This window comes from Bombus vosnesenskii, unplaced genomic scaffold, assembly GCF_011952255.1.
Source record: "Bombus vosnesenskii isolate JDL3184/JDL3185 unplaced genomic scaffold, Bvos_JDL3184-5_v1.1 scf7180000013262, whole genome shotgun sequence".
In the NCBI taxonomy this organism is placed as follows: Eukaryota; Metazoa; Arthropoda; class Insecta; order Hymenoptera; family Apidae; genus Bombus; species Bombus vosnesenskii.
In genome coordinates, this window is record NW_022882922.1 from 5,314,625 (window position 1) to 5,330,604 (window position 15,980).

Here is a 15,980-nt window from a genome sequence, read left to right on the forward strand (position 1 = left end):
ATCGCTCGGAGATTTTTGCATCGCGCTACGTGGGATCGAAAGAGCGAGTGCGAAAGGAGGAAGGACATTGTCGCACGTAAAAGATCGTACGCCACGAGGAGAACGTACGATCGAATAACTCGAAACACCGAGAAAGAAAGGGAGAAAGAAAGAAGCAGTTACAGGGGGGACCGAGAAGAGCGGAAAGAAGGACGGAGGAACGTGGTGACGTCGTTGGTGACGAGTGCAACGAGGAGCACGCCAGCCGCGATGCATTCGTGGAAGAACGGAGTGCGAGCGGGACGGAACGATCACACGAACGCGCGGGGAGACGGAAGAGAGGTCGACAACGAGAAGAGGGGTGTAGCGACGTCGAGAAAGGACGCGGTGGTAGAGCGTGAGCGCGGAGAGCGTCGGAGAGGGTCAATGGAGGGAAAGAAAGAGAGGTGCAGAAAGGCAGAGGGAGGTCGTGCGAGTAGAGAAAAAGAGAGGGAGAGAGAAAGGAAAGACAGACGGGGTGAATTGCCGGCGACAAGGTCACCGTCTATACCTCGCTAAAACCGCCGATACGTGCCTTCGGCGTTATACTCGCGTGGTACTCTAGCTGCAGTTCTTTTCCCTCTCCCCCCTTGCTCCTCTGTGCCACGATCCCAGCCCATCGTACCCCACCGCGCCCCTTCGCGACGCGTCGTCTCTCTCTTCCACGCTCCCGATCTCCTTTCTTCCTCTTTCCTCGATGCAGCCTCGTGTATACATGTGTATCACCGGCTCGGTGCGTGTGTGCACGCCGCCGCGCGCATGTGAGGGCGTGCGTGAGCTAGTATAATAGGAATAAGGAAAGTGATCCTCATGACGGACTATGCCGGGACTCTGTGCGTCGTTGCAAGGAACACGCTGGAAATTCGACTGCGACCAACCAGACGAGAAATTATTTGCACGCGGCGAGATCCACGTCGGTGAAAATGTTTTCGCTGGCAATTAGCGTGACCAGTTAAGAAGTTCGTGGAATCGATGTTGGAGGGAGAGGATCGATATCTTCGACGATGACGAGATCGGCGACATCTCGCGATTCACCCACCCCTCGAAAATAATCGTCTAACGTACGGAACTGTCGCTGTCGAATCTCGATCGAGTTGTTATCGTCCTTCGTTCGATGGCGATAAGAAAATCGGATAATCGGAAAACCAATGGGGATCGATCATCGTCGTATTGTCGCGGTATTGTCGAATCGGAGGTACGAGAAGCGAAACGTCGCGCCGTTGCACAGAATCTACGTAAATCGTGGTCGAAAAAGGTGGAAAATATGCGCGAGACAGGGAGAACCGGGCGAAAGGTTAAGACGAGCAAATCGGACGTGGCGCGATAGTGGTCTTCGAACCGGTAGTAGAAGAAAACGGGGAGGGTACACGAGGCCTTGAAGAGGCATCGTTTATTCCCCGCTCGCAATGCTCCCCCTGCCACGCTTGTTTCATCCTTTGCTCCGATTAATTTTATCGTGACAACATCATCGGCGCATCGCAAATATTTTTCCCGCGGATTTGCTGGTCGAGAGGGATCGCGGGGAACAATTCCCTTCGGTTAATCGATTCGGCTCACCGTCTCGTCGATAAGCCGGATCAACCAGCGATGACTTTTACACGCGGGATGGCCACAGGACAGGGAAAAAAGAGCGAGAGAAGACGGAGAGAAAGAAAGAGAAGTCTGTCCGGTTGAGAACCGTCTGGTGCAACAGCGCTATGCATTTTTGCCGGCGGCGGCGGCGGCGCGGCAGCGGCGGCGGCGGCGGCGGCGGCGCTCAACACACATTCAACAACCTCGACTGAGTGTGCAATAGTGTGCATGCTTCTATTACGTGTATGCGTGCGTGGATACGTGTGCGTGAACGCGCGCAACACACCGCACCTACACGGTCGCGGACACCGACAAGTGCACACACAGAGGAACTCGCTCTGATAATACGTACACTGCAAATATACAATACTACAATACATACGTCGGTAGGGGCAGAGACCCAGGAAGGACGCTTACTGCGAGGCTTGGCTGGCTGGCCGGCTGCCTGTTCGCCCGGCTGCCAGCCTCTGCCTCTGCCTCTGCTCTGCCTCTGCCTCTGCCTCTGCCTCTGCCTATCTGTAAAACCCGTGTCTCGCTTCCTTCTCCTTCTTTCTCCTCTCTTTCTTTTTCTTCGTCCCTATATCCTTTCTCCCTTCACCCCTTTGCTCCTTCCACTGTTTCCCCCTTTCTACCCCGTGTACTTTTTTCTTTTCTGGCGATTCTTCGTCTTCTTCCTTGCCTACCAGCAGGGGGGCAGCGGGCCGAAAATCGACGCGCAAAATATCGCGCCACTTCCGGACGCGGCCATTTACAAATTCACCGGGACGGCGGTATGCGATCGCTCTCTCTCTCTCTCTCTCTCTCTCTTCCTCGTTCTCTTCCATGCTCGTCCGCTAACTCGCTCGCTCATACGTGCCTTTTTTCGTATTCAGAGGCGGGAACCACCGAACGTTTACCGGGTGACACGCTGAGTTTTTGGACACGTATCCCGGTAACCGCGAGACAGCCTTTCGATTCTCCTCGTCACGCAGTCGGGAATTCGTTTTCCGGTTTCGTCTGGCGTGACGTTGTGTTCGCGCAGGTTGAATGGTGCGCGTCGTTGAAAGTGAAACGTGAAATGTTATCGCGTCGCGCGCGCGTTAACGTTTCGTTCTTTTAACAGCGCGCCCATAGTTTTTAGATATGTTTCCGAGACCGAAAATTTTTAGTCGAATAATTTACCGCCGCAAACCTTCCCCTCGCGGTATCGTAACGAATGCCGGAGTTCAATCATGCTCATAAATATTCAACGGCGGCTCGCTATTTCAACCAACTACGCGCTTATTGTCGAGCCCGTATCACTTTCGATTACGCTCTACACGTAATCTACGTACTAGTAGGAAAACTCGCAAAATAGGAAAATTATCAACGAAAAAGGCGTATAACACGCGAATAACGATAGTCTCCCTGGAGAATGTCTCGTTCTCTATGAACGAAAGAAGACGCGAACGTGCGCAGCTCGCTCGTGTAATACTGTACGCGGTGTCGATTGCTCCTTTGAAAATCGTGTCGAATTCACGGCGGAACGTTGTTTCCTGCTTTCGCGGCGGTTTTTTAAACTCCGTGGTGTCTTGGCCTACTATAAAATCCGACACCGTTTACGTTTCCGGAGCGCGAAGAAGACATTAATCAGCACCCGATGCGATGGCAGCGTAACCGTCACGTGCGATCGGTGTGAATGCACTTTTTGTTTCAACACATTCGCTTTCTATGTCGTTTCTTTTTTTTTTTCTCCTCTCGATAATCTCACTCGCAACGAGAAAGAAACTATTCGCAGCAGCCTTGTTTTACGAATCGATTAACGTACGATCGTCGCTCGATAATCGTTCTCGCTTTCGTAGACTTCGAACTCTGATATTCGATGGTGGTACGGACGAAAGGAATTTTCGCGATATTCTATTTTAAATACGGACGCAGGCCAGTGTTATCTTTCACGGAAATATCGGGTTTCGTAGCGAGGAGGTGAGCGCATGGAGCGCTATGTCGACGGAAAAGGCGATTCCCCGCTACTAGGCCAGGAAGTAGACCGGCGCACCCCTTCCTAGTCGACCTAGACCTACACCTAGACCTAGCCTAGCCTAGCCTAGCCTAGCCTAGCCTATCCTATCCTAGCTTAGCCTATCCTAACCTGTCCTAGCCTAGCTTAGCCTAGCTGAGCCTAGCTTAGCCTCAGCCGTGGCGCTTGTTTCGCTCCTTTTGTTTTTGTTCGCCGCCTTTGTTGCACCTGCTTGTTCGCTGACTGCCGACGATGGCGTGCTGCTTTCTCGCCCGTTGGACTTTTCCTCTCTTCGCGCTGAGAAACGAGGTGAGCGGGGCTACTTAAGCAAACGCTACGGCGCACTTTCGCGTTCGAGTTACCGCGAGAAACCGGACAACGAGTTTACGATACGATAATTTCGTGCTAGTTGTATGTCAACTCGCGCCTGGGGAATTTGTTTAGTTGCCGTAACGCGGCTGGTCGCGCGTTTCGTCCGGCAAACACAAACCGAGCACACGGCACAGCCTCGCTTTCTATGCGTTCCATCGGCGAGCACACTTTCGCGTAACGCGTTAACGATGCAACCGATTTCCCCCGGCAAGAGCGTCCGATGTATCGCCGCGTGAAACGTCGTTCGTACGAAAGATGCCTTTGAATAATCGTATCTCGTGGATGAGGTACGTACATACCTCTGTGTCGCGAGAAAAGCCGTGAAATACGTTCTGCGCACAGATCGCACCTGCGAGGTGTGCGATCGAGAACGTACGAAAATAAATCGCAACGCGGCACGCGGTCGTCCTCCGGCGAGTAATCGCGATCGGGGAGAAGCCTCGAAGCGAGGAGGATCGACCTGTGCGAGGAAACCAAGTACCGTACGAACGACAGCGTACGTATATAACCATACGCCCCGCCTAGTCGACCTAGACCTAGACCCAGTCTATGCTCAGAATCCACTCTGCATCGTGTTTCGTTCCTTTATTTTTACTCGCTGCTATTCGCTGCTATTCGCTGCTACGCGAGGCGTTACGTAACGACACGCACGACCCTTTCGGCACGGCCATCGCCTGACAAACCGTATTTTCTCCTCCGCAATTTTTTTTCCCACTACACATACATTCGCATATCCTTTCTACCTCGTCTTCGTTTCTTCTTTTAATCCAAGCCGTCTTCCGCGATAATTTATAGCAAACCGAAATATCGCAGACCGATGTTCGAGATTTCGTTACGCGGCTTCCGAAAGAGAAAAAGAAAAGAAAAATAGATCGGTCGCGACTATCGTATCTAACCAGGTTTCGATCTCGAGGATGTCGCAATCGTACTGAAAACTATCTCGATCGTTTAGACCGGTTTCTAACGGCTGATAACGAGCACCTGTGTAAGTGGCTTCGCTTACGTCGTAGTTAACCGTGCGAAACGTTCGCATCTTAATCTCGTAGCAACGACCGGGATTTTTTCCAGACAGGTTCGAATTGCTTTCTGTCATACGTTGACAATACACGCTTATCCGGCTTACATCGAGGGAAACACCTGTCGAATTCTGCCTTCCGACCAACCCTTCCGATCGATCGAGTAGCTTCCTTGAATTATTAAAAAGTAGATAAAGCACGCGTTTTATTAGGACGAGAAAGCTGGCGGAATAGTAAAATTCGCGGAGTTGGCGTGACGAATCGAGGACCTAGCTAGACCGTGAATTTTGTTCGGCATCGGTGTTTTTCTCTGGTCGGGCGACTCACGGTCGCTCGTTGTTCGACATCGATCGCCGGAGCAGCTCGCCGTGCGTTCTATTTTTTCTTTGATTTCCCCGATACCACCTTAAACCACCTCCGCCGTCGTCGATTCGTCGGTCTCTTTCCCTCTTTTTCCCACCTTTCGTTTTTCCTTGCCGCTGCCGCGTTCGGAATTACGTCGGCGGGGCTCGCGTCTGGCAATCTTTTAAAAATATCCGGACGAGTACTTGATCTAGGGCAACCAGGACATCCTCGATCCGCGCGAGGTTGCTCGGCCGAGACTCGGATACGCGCGCGCGTTTCCCTGCATTTTTTTCGGCCGACGCAGTTGCCAAAAGTTCGCATCGCGCCGCGCTGAAAAATTCGGCGCCGAATCACATGACAGGTTCCGGGAAACCGCGTTACACGTCCTGCTCGAACAGAAATAAGCTTGAAATCACGCGTAGCTGTTTTCGAAATCGTTCGTCGAACGACGGATCAAAGGAACTCGGAACAACCAAGGAAGACGAAATTTCGCGAGAACCAGCTCTTTCTCCCGATACGACGACGATCGGGTTAGAATGCCAATCGTCGATTCCTGGCCGATCTCGTTCACCGTGTTAATTAATATTAACGAATTCTATCGAAACATCGGACGTCGCTTTGACACGCGGCCGAAGCAAAGTCGCGACTCCGCTGTGACGGTGTACAACTTGGCACCTTTGTACTTCTAATAATGTAATTCGCACTAGCTTGTGATTCTGCCGTTGGAAATATAACACCGTCACATTCGTAGAACGCTACTGGTAGGTATACGAAATCGTAAGGCCGTCGTACGATACGTCGTAAACGATCGTTCGCCGCTTCTTCTTCCAATCGGTCGAATCGCGAATATCGCGAATATTACGTCGGTTCGTCGCGTACATCGCGTTTTCAGGACACAGGACGCGCGGTAAAAATATTTTTGCAGTTGTAATTCGCGCTACAAAGAGCCGTTGAAATCTACCGCGATCTTCACGTTTTTTATTTTTTACTTTTCTTTTTCTATCAAACTCGACGTTTTAATCGAGTAAAAGTAGGGAAAAAGCTCGAACGACGAATAGATTGTCCCGCCGTGCGATCGAAAGCACCGCGCGATCGATAGCCCGAGTTGAATAAATTATAAACGCGAGGAGCGACGCGTTTGGTCGATTTTCGAAGGCAGATGGAACGTTGGCACAAACGGGCTGCAGCCGGCTCGCAACCATCGAGAAGGGTTGATCGGGATTTGATCGGCTCGCGGAGCCTTGTAACGCTTTACGACGATTCGTCCTCAACGTTAAAATGTGTGCCACGTTGTGTGCCAGCGCGCGACGCGCGAAACTTTCGTTCCCGACGTGCCTGAAGGGTCTTTCACACGTTCGGCGAGCCTCTGATTCTGCTCGAATCGTAGTTCGATGATGATCCGTTCGAAAATAACCGGCCGATGCCTATTCTTCGCCGCGTTTCTATTCCGGTCGGACGGTGGCGCCTACTACGATCCTCTCGTCGCTCGCTCTTGTCAGTTCGTCCCTCGTTAGCCCGCTAGAACGCCGTTTATTTCGTTAGTTTTATCCATCTCGCGAGAACAAGTTCTCGCAGTAAGAAGAAATTCGGAACAAACGAGACGACGCGTTTGTTTCTTTTGACAGGCGGAAAGGCTGGCTAGCGTGGCTTACGGCGGCTTAGAGTTCCCAGGCTATTTCCGATGCTTATCTGGTACGTCGTTCTAGATAGAAGCGACCGATGGCGAATCTGGTTTGGCAAAATCGCGGAAAGACTTCGGGCCATTTGGCAACGCGCGAAAGTTCGCGCACGCACCGGCCCGGATCTGAATTTTAGAATGTCGCTTATTCGAAGAACGGACCAGGCGACGCGAGTGAAAGAGCGACGCGGTCGAGCGCGATCCTTGATTCTAACGCGGCTCGCTCTTTCTCAAATATCGAAACTTAGAACCGTGTTTCTTCGCTGCCACCTCCTCTGTACTCCATCGAAAGCAGCGAAGATCGTGTTCGCAAACGTTAGAAGGCGACTACTAAGACACCTACGAACCTCAAAACCGGGCATTCCGTCGTCGCCTGCAAATTACCATACCGTAAAATATTCAATTCGAACGATGAAATCTCTCTTTCCTCCGAGATACTCGTTTTCGATAGTATCTGAAGCGTGTTACTTCAGTCGGAACTTGTACTCGGCTGAAAGATACGGTCGTAAGATAACCAGAAACGATAGGAAGCTCGGACCTGACGTGCCTACGTAAATCAAATTCTGTTTCCACCTACGAATTACCATAGCGCGATCGGTAAACGCGTGGAGAAGCCGATCCGGCCGTATCCCTAGCGTAACGCAATATGTCTGCCGTAAATCGATCGGACCTAGCAGTAACGGAGAGCCGCGTCGCGGTCCTGCGATCGAAGGGCCCTTTAAGAGCAGGTCGAATTTTCCCTCGGCTTTCGTTCGCGTCCACCGTGGTCGGCCACCGCAATGGGAACACGGTCGTCGCTGGTGGGGCGCCCCGCAAAGTTACCAAATCGCTATGGCGTAACATTTTGCTTATTCACGTTCGATTATACAATCCGGCACACTTTTACTCGGCAAGTCGGCCTCTGCCTCTCGAGAGGGCCTACCTGCCACACGGTGTGTCACTGTGCGCAGATTTTTTTTTATCCGTGCGATCGTTTTTTTCTCTTTTTTTTTTTTTTTTTGCGAAACATCAACAGATGTTCCTCCGCGATTAAACAATTATGGGTTTCCAGCGAACGTACCCGATGGACGATTCTCGACGGACGATATTTTATTCGCGGCGCAGATTTTCCCTGCGATCGCACGAATCGGCCCGCTTTCAGCTGCCTGTCCCAATTAAGCGATCACCTTTAGAACGTGCAACGAGACAACCGGTCATTTCGAATTCCACGCATTTAACGCTCACGCTACGATTCTGCGATACACGCTGCTTTGGAAATATATATAATAATTGGTTTCAAGCATGTTAAATTTCATTGGCGTTCGGTGGTATTATACTTCGATACGAAAAGACGGATACTATGGCGAAAAAAAAAAAAAAACGTTTTCTTGGAACGTCGAAGTACGTTTCTGTACTAAACGGATATAGCCGGTGTGTGTATTTTAAAGGCCAAAAACACCTGCGTACGTATACCGTAATTGCGAAAACAAAAGATCCGAAATTTTCCATTCTATTTTGATCTTTCATCGGAAAAAACATTTCCATCGATCGTTCGACGAACGTTACGTTCGGCCTGAGATCAAGCCGTGCTATAAGCTGTTATAAACTAGGAAAACATAGAAGAGTTTGCAATCGGGCGTTCGTTAGAACGAAAGAAACGAGGTTAAACTGGTTGCCACGCTTCGTCAACACTTTCAATCAGGGAAAGTCCGGCGCAGACGTTCCTAGCGTAGTCATTTGAACAACGTCGAACAGGAACCGCGCTTACATCGTAACGTTGCGATGGATCGAAAAATCGGCTGTACGTAATGCATAAAAATCAATGCAGTTTCCCATACGGTGGTCTGTATAATTGATAATGACGGCGAATAATCGGTAATTGAATCGGTTGGAAGCGAAGTTTCAGCCGGTGAAGCGGTTCGACGAGCTTTCCATTCGGTGGCTCGTTTCGAGCGAGACTCGCGCGGTGCAACCTTGGCGGCGATCCAATTCGAGCACGGCTGTTTGAAATCACGACAGGGCCAGGTGTGTGTCCCGGCGAAATCAGCTGTCGTTTCGTCGAACGCGATCGGAGAGGCGAAAAAGAGGGGCGCGATTGCGCGACTCGCGTGCGATTACCGCTCTTGGCAGATTCTGGACCCGGCTGTTCTCTTTAATCGCTTCGCCGCGCTCGTTTCGCGCCACGATCGCCTCGAAATTCGAAAACCTGCGGCAACCGCAACCAACGTCGCAATCGTGTGACGATCGAGCGACTCGAAATACGCTTCGTTCGATAAAAGTAAACGCGAGTACCAGCGGCAAAGAGAATCGCGTGTTTTTAACGCAATCGCGAACGCCAAGTATCTGACACCGTTTAGACCGGCGTTGTACCTGTAGCGTTGAATTGACCGGTTGTATCAAGGTTGATCGTTACACTGCTAGACGTCGTTATCGAATCGCGGACGTTCGTGTATTTAGAGGAAACGTAAACGCAGAGAATACTCGAACACGTGGAAGATATTCGTTGCGACGTTCGCTCGAAATTTCTTAAGTTGTATCCGGAAAAACCTAAACCGACAGTGTACGATAATTGTATATATTTTAATGCTAATACCGAGAAACTTTTATTTCTCATGCGTATCGATTCGAATGGTTGTATTCCGCTGTTAGCGCCAATAAGGTAACGATTTTCTCTACGAGCGTTCGCTCGAAAGGGAAATCGTGGTCGGTTAAATGGGACGTGCTTGAGAAAATCGCGCGAGACGGAGCGAGAGGAAAAAGGAAACGTCGGAAGAGATCGGTCCGCGGATCGAGACGATCCTATCGACGCGCGCGACGGCCAGGAAGCGAATCTGGGCCGTTGAATCAGGGAAAGGCAAGTGGGTCAAGAGAACGAATGGCTCGGCTGATGTCGGCGTTGTTGCGATTTCTGCCGACGTAGATGACGAGGCTCGACACAGGGTACGACGAGCGTCCGTAGCGTGTAACAGACCACGCGAAACTCGCGTACACACCGTATGCGCACACCACCTTCCCTGTGCTTTTTTCTCCCCTTCTCCATCTCCTTCTCCTCTTTTAACTCTAATGGAACCCTCGGTTATGTCGAAGCCGCTGTTGCCGCAGGCAACTCGCTACTCCTTTCACTTTGCATCTACAACCTGCCACGAGGAAGTGTCGCGCTCTTTCTGTCTCTCTTCTTCGTTTTCGTCCAACTAGACGAGCTAGACGCGTTTCCTGCTGCTGGCGTTCACCGGCGACGTGTGGTTACGTGGAAATCGAGCACGAGCTTGGCTCGACCGATATCTCTAGCGCCGGGTGCTTTTAATTGGATCGTTCTCGCGGACGATTCGATTCGATCGGGCCGAGCGCACACCCCGCGCACCGCGAGCTTCGTCGCCTCGATCGAGATTTCGTTCGTCCGCTGGGTAATCCATGTCGCGGTTTCGTTCGAAACCGGCGCTTACACTCGAAACGTGGGGCTTATAGGTCGTAGGAAGAACGATGACAGGCTAGAGCGCGGATTAGGCGTATTTATCGGGATTCGTAATGCGGTCGAATCGGCAACAGCCGCTCCGGTTGTTCGACTAAAGTGTTACGAGCTATTTTCACGGAACTGCCGGAAATATCAGCCGGCGGTTTACATCGCAACACTTTGCATAAACGTGCACGTTCGTCCAACCAGTTCGTTTCCGTGTCTACGCTCGTGCGTTTCTATTGTTAACGTTGCACGTCGTACGCACCGTACCCGGAAAGCTACTCTCTTAATCGCCATACAGGAATTTGGGAATTCGAGCGACGAATTTCCATCTTTAAACGCGCACGAAGAACGCTCTTCCGTGTGTTTAAGGCGCTACGATTCGGTCGTTTCGTTCTTTGTAACGATTTTGAAAGCGACGTAGAATCGATTCGTTCGAATTATCGCTTCCTGCGGGTTCTTCTCGGTGAAATTATCTATCGAGCGTAATTACTTAAGAGGCCGAGACACTTTCTTTCCTTCTCCGTATTAATCGATACCCAGAGCGAGCCGAAATAAACCCGAGCCGCGTCGACGTTGCGTCACGACTATCGAATCTCTCTCTCTCTCTCTCTCTCTCTCTCCCTCGATATCGCCGCGAGATACTGAAATTACCGACTTATTGGTGGTCGGCTTCGATCGAATTCGCCAAGACATCGAGATCGTCTGGTACCGCTGTACCTGCAGCCCGTGGAAACGGGGTCGAGAAATGTCTTATACTTTGCCTTTTGTTTAACTTCCATTTACACACTTTCGCAAAAGAAAAAAAAAAGAATAGAAAAAAAAAAAGAAGAAACAACGAGAACGCAAAGCGTAGAATTTCCCTACCAAGGAGATTCATCGTAACTTACCAGCTTTTCCGAGTAAATCGTCGATCTCGAGCGAACGCGACATTTTCGCAGAAATTCGACCGAAATTAAAAATTTCAATTTCCCTGGAAACGTCGCAACCGCGATATTGGCCACGTTTGCAATTGCGAGATAGAGGGATTTTGTCGATACGAGGTAGACAATTTCTACGTATTCTATCGTTCTCTTTCGGAAAGGCGAGATCGTGGACCACGGTGACGACGAAAACGGAAAGAATAACAAGAAGAAAGAAAAAAAGAGAGAAACGCAGGAAAAAGATAAAGCAACTTACGTGTAGGTGGCTGACGATAATGCAAGTGTTGCAGACTCTGCGTTTGGTGGTGGTGGTGATGGTGGGGCGGTCCCATTGTCGGGCCCATCGTATGGTTCCCGTGTTGATGGTGAGGCGAACTCCCTCTGTGCGGATGGTACTGGGAGGGATGATGCTGATGAGGATGATAGGAGGGCGGCAGGAAGCCTGCCGTCGACGGATAAACGCCAGGACTGTGACAGGCTGACCTGCCGAGCGCTGCTGTCGGACATTCCACAGAGATTTCTAATAAGAAACTATATAGTCGTTTACGTTCGTACAATGACAAATATCTTACCGGGTTTTTCCCACTCAACAACCGCAAGTATCGCCTACATCTATTGATCTATCGTTCAATTTGTTCGAACCTTTTTTAACACGTTCGCCGCCGATGCGATTTTCGTTGCTAGAATCGTTTCGTTCGCTAACTATTACAACGAGTACCGTACTTGCGACGTTTTATAGATTTCATTTTCCGTGCATTTCCTATAAATTCGTTGCACACGATGCGGTATTATGCCAACAAACGGTTTGCGTACGATATTCGCTTCTACGTTTGATACAAAATTACTAGGAAACGTCGTTCCACGGTTTGATTTGTAATTCGCTAAACGTAGCAGCGACCGAAATTCGCGTAATTCTCTCAACTTTTATAGCAGTTGCACCGCGACGAATCACAGATTTTAACGGAGATAAATACGGTTTCGAAATACCATCGGATAAAATATCCATGGAATCGGGACGATCTATTATCGTCCGCTTGTTGTCTAGGTCGTTCGTCTAGACTAGACCGAGAGAAAAGATCGGTCGAACGAGATCGTTACACGACGAGACCCCGTAGTAGGATAATTGGACGTAGGATATACGTATGCGCTTACCTGACGACAAATGAGAATGATGGGACGCGAGACTTGGCTGAAGGGACGAGTTAGGGTTGAGCCTCGCTTTCAATAAAAGATTCGCGTCCTCGTTACCGCCCGAGGACGTGCTGGATTCGACGTCGCTGACTCCGCTGTCGGCGGGGCTCGCTGGCAGTGATCCGCTTCCTGTTTCCATGCGATGAAACAAAAATAAAACGATACAAACGTTTCGTTCGGTAGTCGCGTCCAGGTGACTGACCTCGAGGAAAAAAAGGGAGCCAAGCATAGATACTAAAACGCGCGCACAGCTGGCCTCGTTGATTTTGCAACGTTTTGCACGCTTCCACTCCAACGTACGTTTCCAGCGAATAATTACGCGATAACGCGAAACGAGCGCGGACGGTTTCATCCGCCGATCGAGTTCGCGAGTACCGCTGCATGCTGTTTCGCAGAAACGCAGAGCTCGATGGTTGCGAAATTTTGCAAACAAAATTTCACATCGGCGAAATAAACGCGTACGACGGCCGTTAAATGGACCGGATCGAAATTCCGACGAATCGAAATTCCGATCACGAAACGGGGTCATAGTTTAAGGTAAGGTAAAACGGCTGTGTATCGAGAGTCGGGAACTCGAAGGCGCCATCTGGCCGAATTAGCGGCGGTCGCGGGTCTTTACGCTCGGTTACTCCGGTCTTTGTGTTTCGCGAACGAATTAAAGTCTCCGAGGTGGTCCAGAGCAGCGAACGATTCGGAGCATCGGTCGCTTTATCGAGCACCGTGCCAGACCGTCGAACGTGTTTTCGCGTGCGCCGTCAATTAAAGGCATCTTTATGCAACGGCCGAAGGTCATCCGGTCATTGGGTATGCATATCGCTCGTGCTTCCCACGGTCTCCTTCTCTCCCTCTCTCTGCTCTGCTCGCAGCCAGACAGCCAGAAACAGACAGAGAAAGCGAACGATCTGAAACCAGTCGTAAAAGGTCCTCTGTGTCGCGCGAGATGTTAGTCCGTCTGTATCTCCGTAGGTCTTTTTCCTTAGGTATCCTTTTTCACTGTTCGGCGCCGCCTCCGATCGACTATAGGTCTATCTCAGGACTAGCGGCGATACTCGTCGATTTTTTCACCATCTTTTTCGATCGATTATTTTGGTAAATCGACCGGACCGAGCGAGGTACTCGTGAACCGGATCGCAGGGAACACGTCGCGAGTACTACACCCGTGTCTGGCTTACGCGACGAAACTTTGCAAAGCGCCGAATCACGTGCAGGCTTGATAATATAAATATCTTTTTCCTCTCTTTCGCCTTTCAACGCGTTTTTATACGCTCTAATCCCTTTCTTCTTATCGTTTAGAAGATTGAAATTATTCGGTAGACTTCTAGGAAGCTTGCGTGCAAACAGGGTAAGAAGGTGGGGGATTTTCGGGTGGTCTCGTGTCGCACAGGTGAGCTCCGGTGGTGAAATCTTGGCTCATCGGCGGACGGGAAGTCGAGAAATCGATATTACCGGTCTGCGCGGCGGCTAAACAGGAATTTTCGCCTTTTTATTGCCAGCTCGTCGTCTCTAACGATTAACGTCAGCGGCGAGGGAATTGCACGCTGGTGGAGCGGACGAGCTAGCGGAGAAACGGCCAATGGGAGCGAGCGTAACGCTTTACTCGCGGCGACGTGCCCATGAAAAGCGTGGCGAGAGAGGAAAGTCAAACGTTTACCGGCTCGGCTCGGCGCGCCGCGGCCAAGCCACGCCGGAAGTGATTTCCTGTCGGCTGTTTACCAGCCAGCCGTCGATATTGCTTTGTAAATATTATTATTGGCCGAGCAGAGCGCCGTTCCAATGGAAAATCGATGCACGTACTCTCGTTTTACGCGACGCAAGGGGAGAAAAAACGAGGAGCGATGGAAAAGATCGCTCGTTTTTCGTCTCGTTACGACCTTGCACGCGATTCGATACATCTTCCTACAGACGTTCGCACGAATTGATTTCACTTGTTCCAGCTTGCAGGAACCCGCGATTGCTCCTCTCCGTTGCTTTCTCCGCGTTTCTATTGTAGTCGCAACTGCGAGGTTTCGACGAAAGCGTGCAATACGTTGCATACGCGTTACAATTATTTTTCATCGATAGAAATTGTTCGCGGGGATCTCGTTGGAAACTCTTGTGGGAATTATATTCCAGTCGTTTAGAAGCCAGGTCGATCGATCCGTTCGTTTCTTCGGAATTTCTCGCTTTAAAGTAGCGCGACGGAATTGAAAAATCGATAAAATTTGCTAAAAACGTTCTCGATCGACTTGGCTCTGGAAAGACTCGCGAAAGTAGTTCGAGATTGACCTGGCGTACTGGTGGTGGCGATCGTGGCAGTGGTGTAGGACGGCTGGCCCATCTGAGCATGGCCGGCCAAGTGGCGGCCGTATCCATTTTGCACCCCTAGACCGTGCTGCTGGGGATGCTGCGAGAGAATACCGTGCAACAGACGAGTTCCCGTGGTGGTGGTCGTCGTACCGGTCGATCCTGGTTCTGCTTTGACGCTCGCCAGACTCAGTTGTTCCTTCTCGTTCGCATCGTGTGGCTGGACCTCCCTGGTGTCCACTAGAATCACACAATCAACGTCCACAAAATGTCAGCTTTTGTTCCATCGCTATCGAAGAGCAGGCTTTTCGCGTTTTACTTTCACTACGAAAGCTAAGGGTTCCCCGTCGAAAATATACGATTCTTTGTCGCAGCGATCGCAGGTTGATGATACTCGTCGAACGTCGAAATTCTCCGTTACGCGTCTCTCGACCGTCTCGATTTCGTGGAAGCTCGTGTCAAAGATTAGCAAGTGCCTGGCGACTCGCGCGAGCGTACGCTCGTTATACGCGTTTCTATCGCGATCGATTACGATTCCGGTGAAAACGGATTATACCATTAGACGCTGGGAGCGGTTAGATCGCTTCCTAACGGTAGCCCCGAGAGAAGGCTAAGGAAGCACGAAGGAAAAAAAAAAAAAAGAGAGGCATGGGAGGTGTTCTCGAGGGGTATAGCGCGGCGCTGCGGAGAGGAAGTGAAAGCCGGTGTGTCTCTCCTTGACCCACTGCAACGTTTCTACCTTCCTTTCAGGCAGTGCCAACCTCGCGGCTTCATTAAGCAATTTCTCATGGCAGCAGCCGAGGAAAAATCGCCGTGGAAAATCGACTCGAGCCGGCACGCTCGATGACTGACGCGATTCGACCGCGCTAGTTCGCGCTTTCTTCGCCTCGCCACACTCTCCATCTTCCTCCTCTTTTTTTCCGCTTCGCTTCGGTTCGCTTTCCGACCACCGCTTCGTACCATTGTCGGTCTCCTCTCGTAAAACCAGAGGGATCACCACGCGAGCCAGAAAGAAGTGTGTCGACCGCTTTTTATCGCGTTTACCTTTCGGCGCCCACACGGTTAAACGCGCGCCGATCGGTTGCGTAATTCACGATATTTGCGCCCCAGACGGGTCTGCGTGTCCGATGAAAATTCAGTGACGAAATTCGAACGAAAACAGGATCGCGTTGTA

At 50.7% G+C, this 15,980-nt stretch overlaps 1 protein-coding gene across 6 annotated transcripts in view; it reads right to left on the reverse strand.

Moving 5' to 3' along the window:
* The window catches only part of LOC117237274 (ecdysone-induced protein 74EF), a 143,446-nt gene that overhangs the window by 14,396 nt on the left and 113,070 nt on the right, over positions 1-15,980 (reverse strand). For 4 of the 6 annotated variants that reach the window (XM_033501080.1, XM_033501162.1, XM_033501252.1 and 1 more), the window contains 3 exons: positions 14,789-15,046; positions 12,485-12,652; positions 11,589-11,828 (listed from right to left, as the gene is read on the reverse strand). In XM_033501080.1, the coding sequence (XP_033356971.1) occupies positions 11,589-11,828; positions 12,485-12,652; positions 14,789-15,046 (666 nt within the window). The remainder of the gene's footprint in view (positions 1-11,588; positions 11,829-12,484; positions 12,653-14,788; positions 15,047-15,980) is intronic. The other 2 variants (XM_033501337.1, XM_033501501.1) reach the window with 2 other exon arrangements.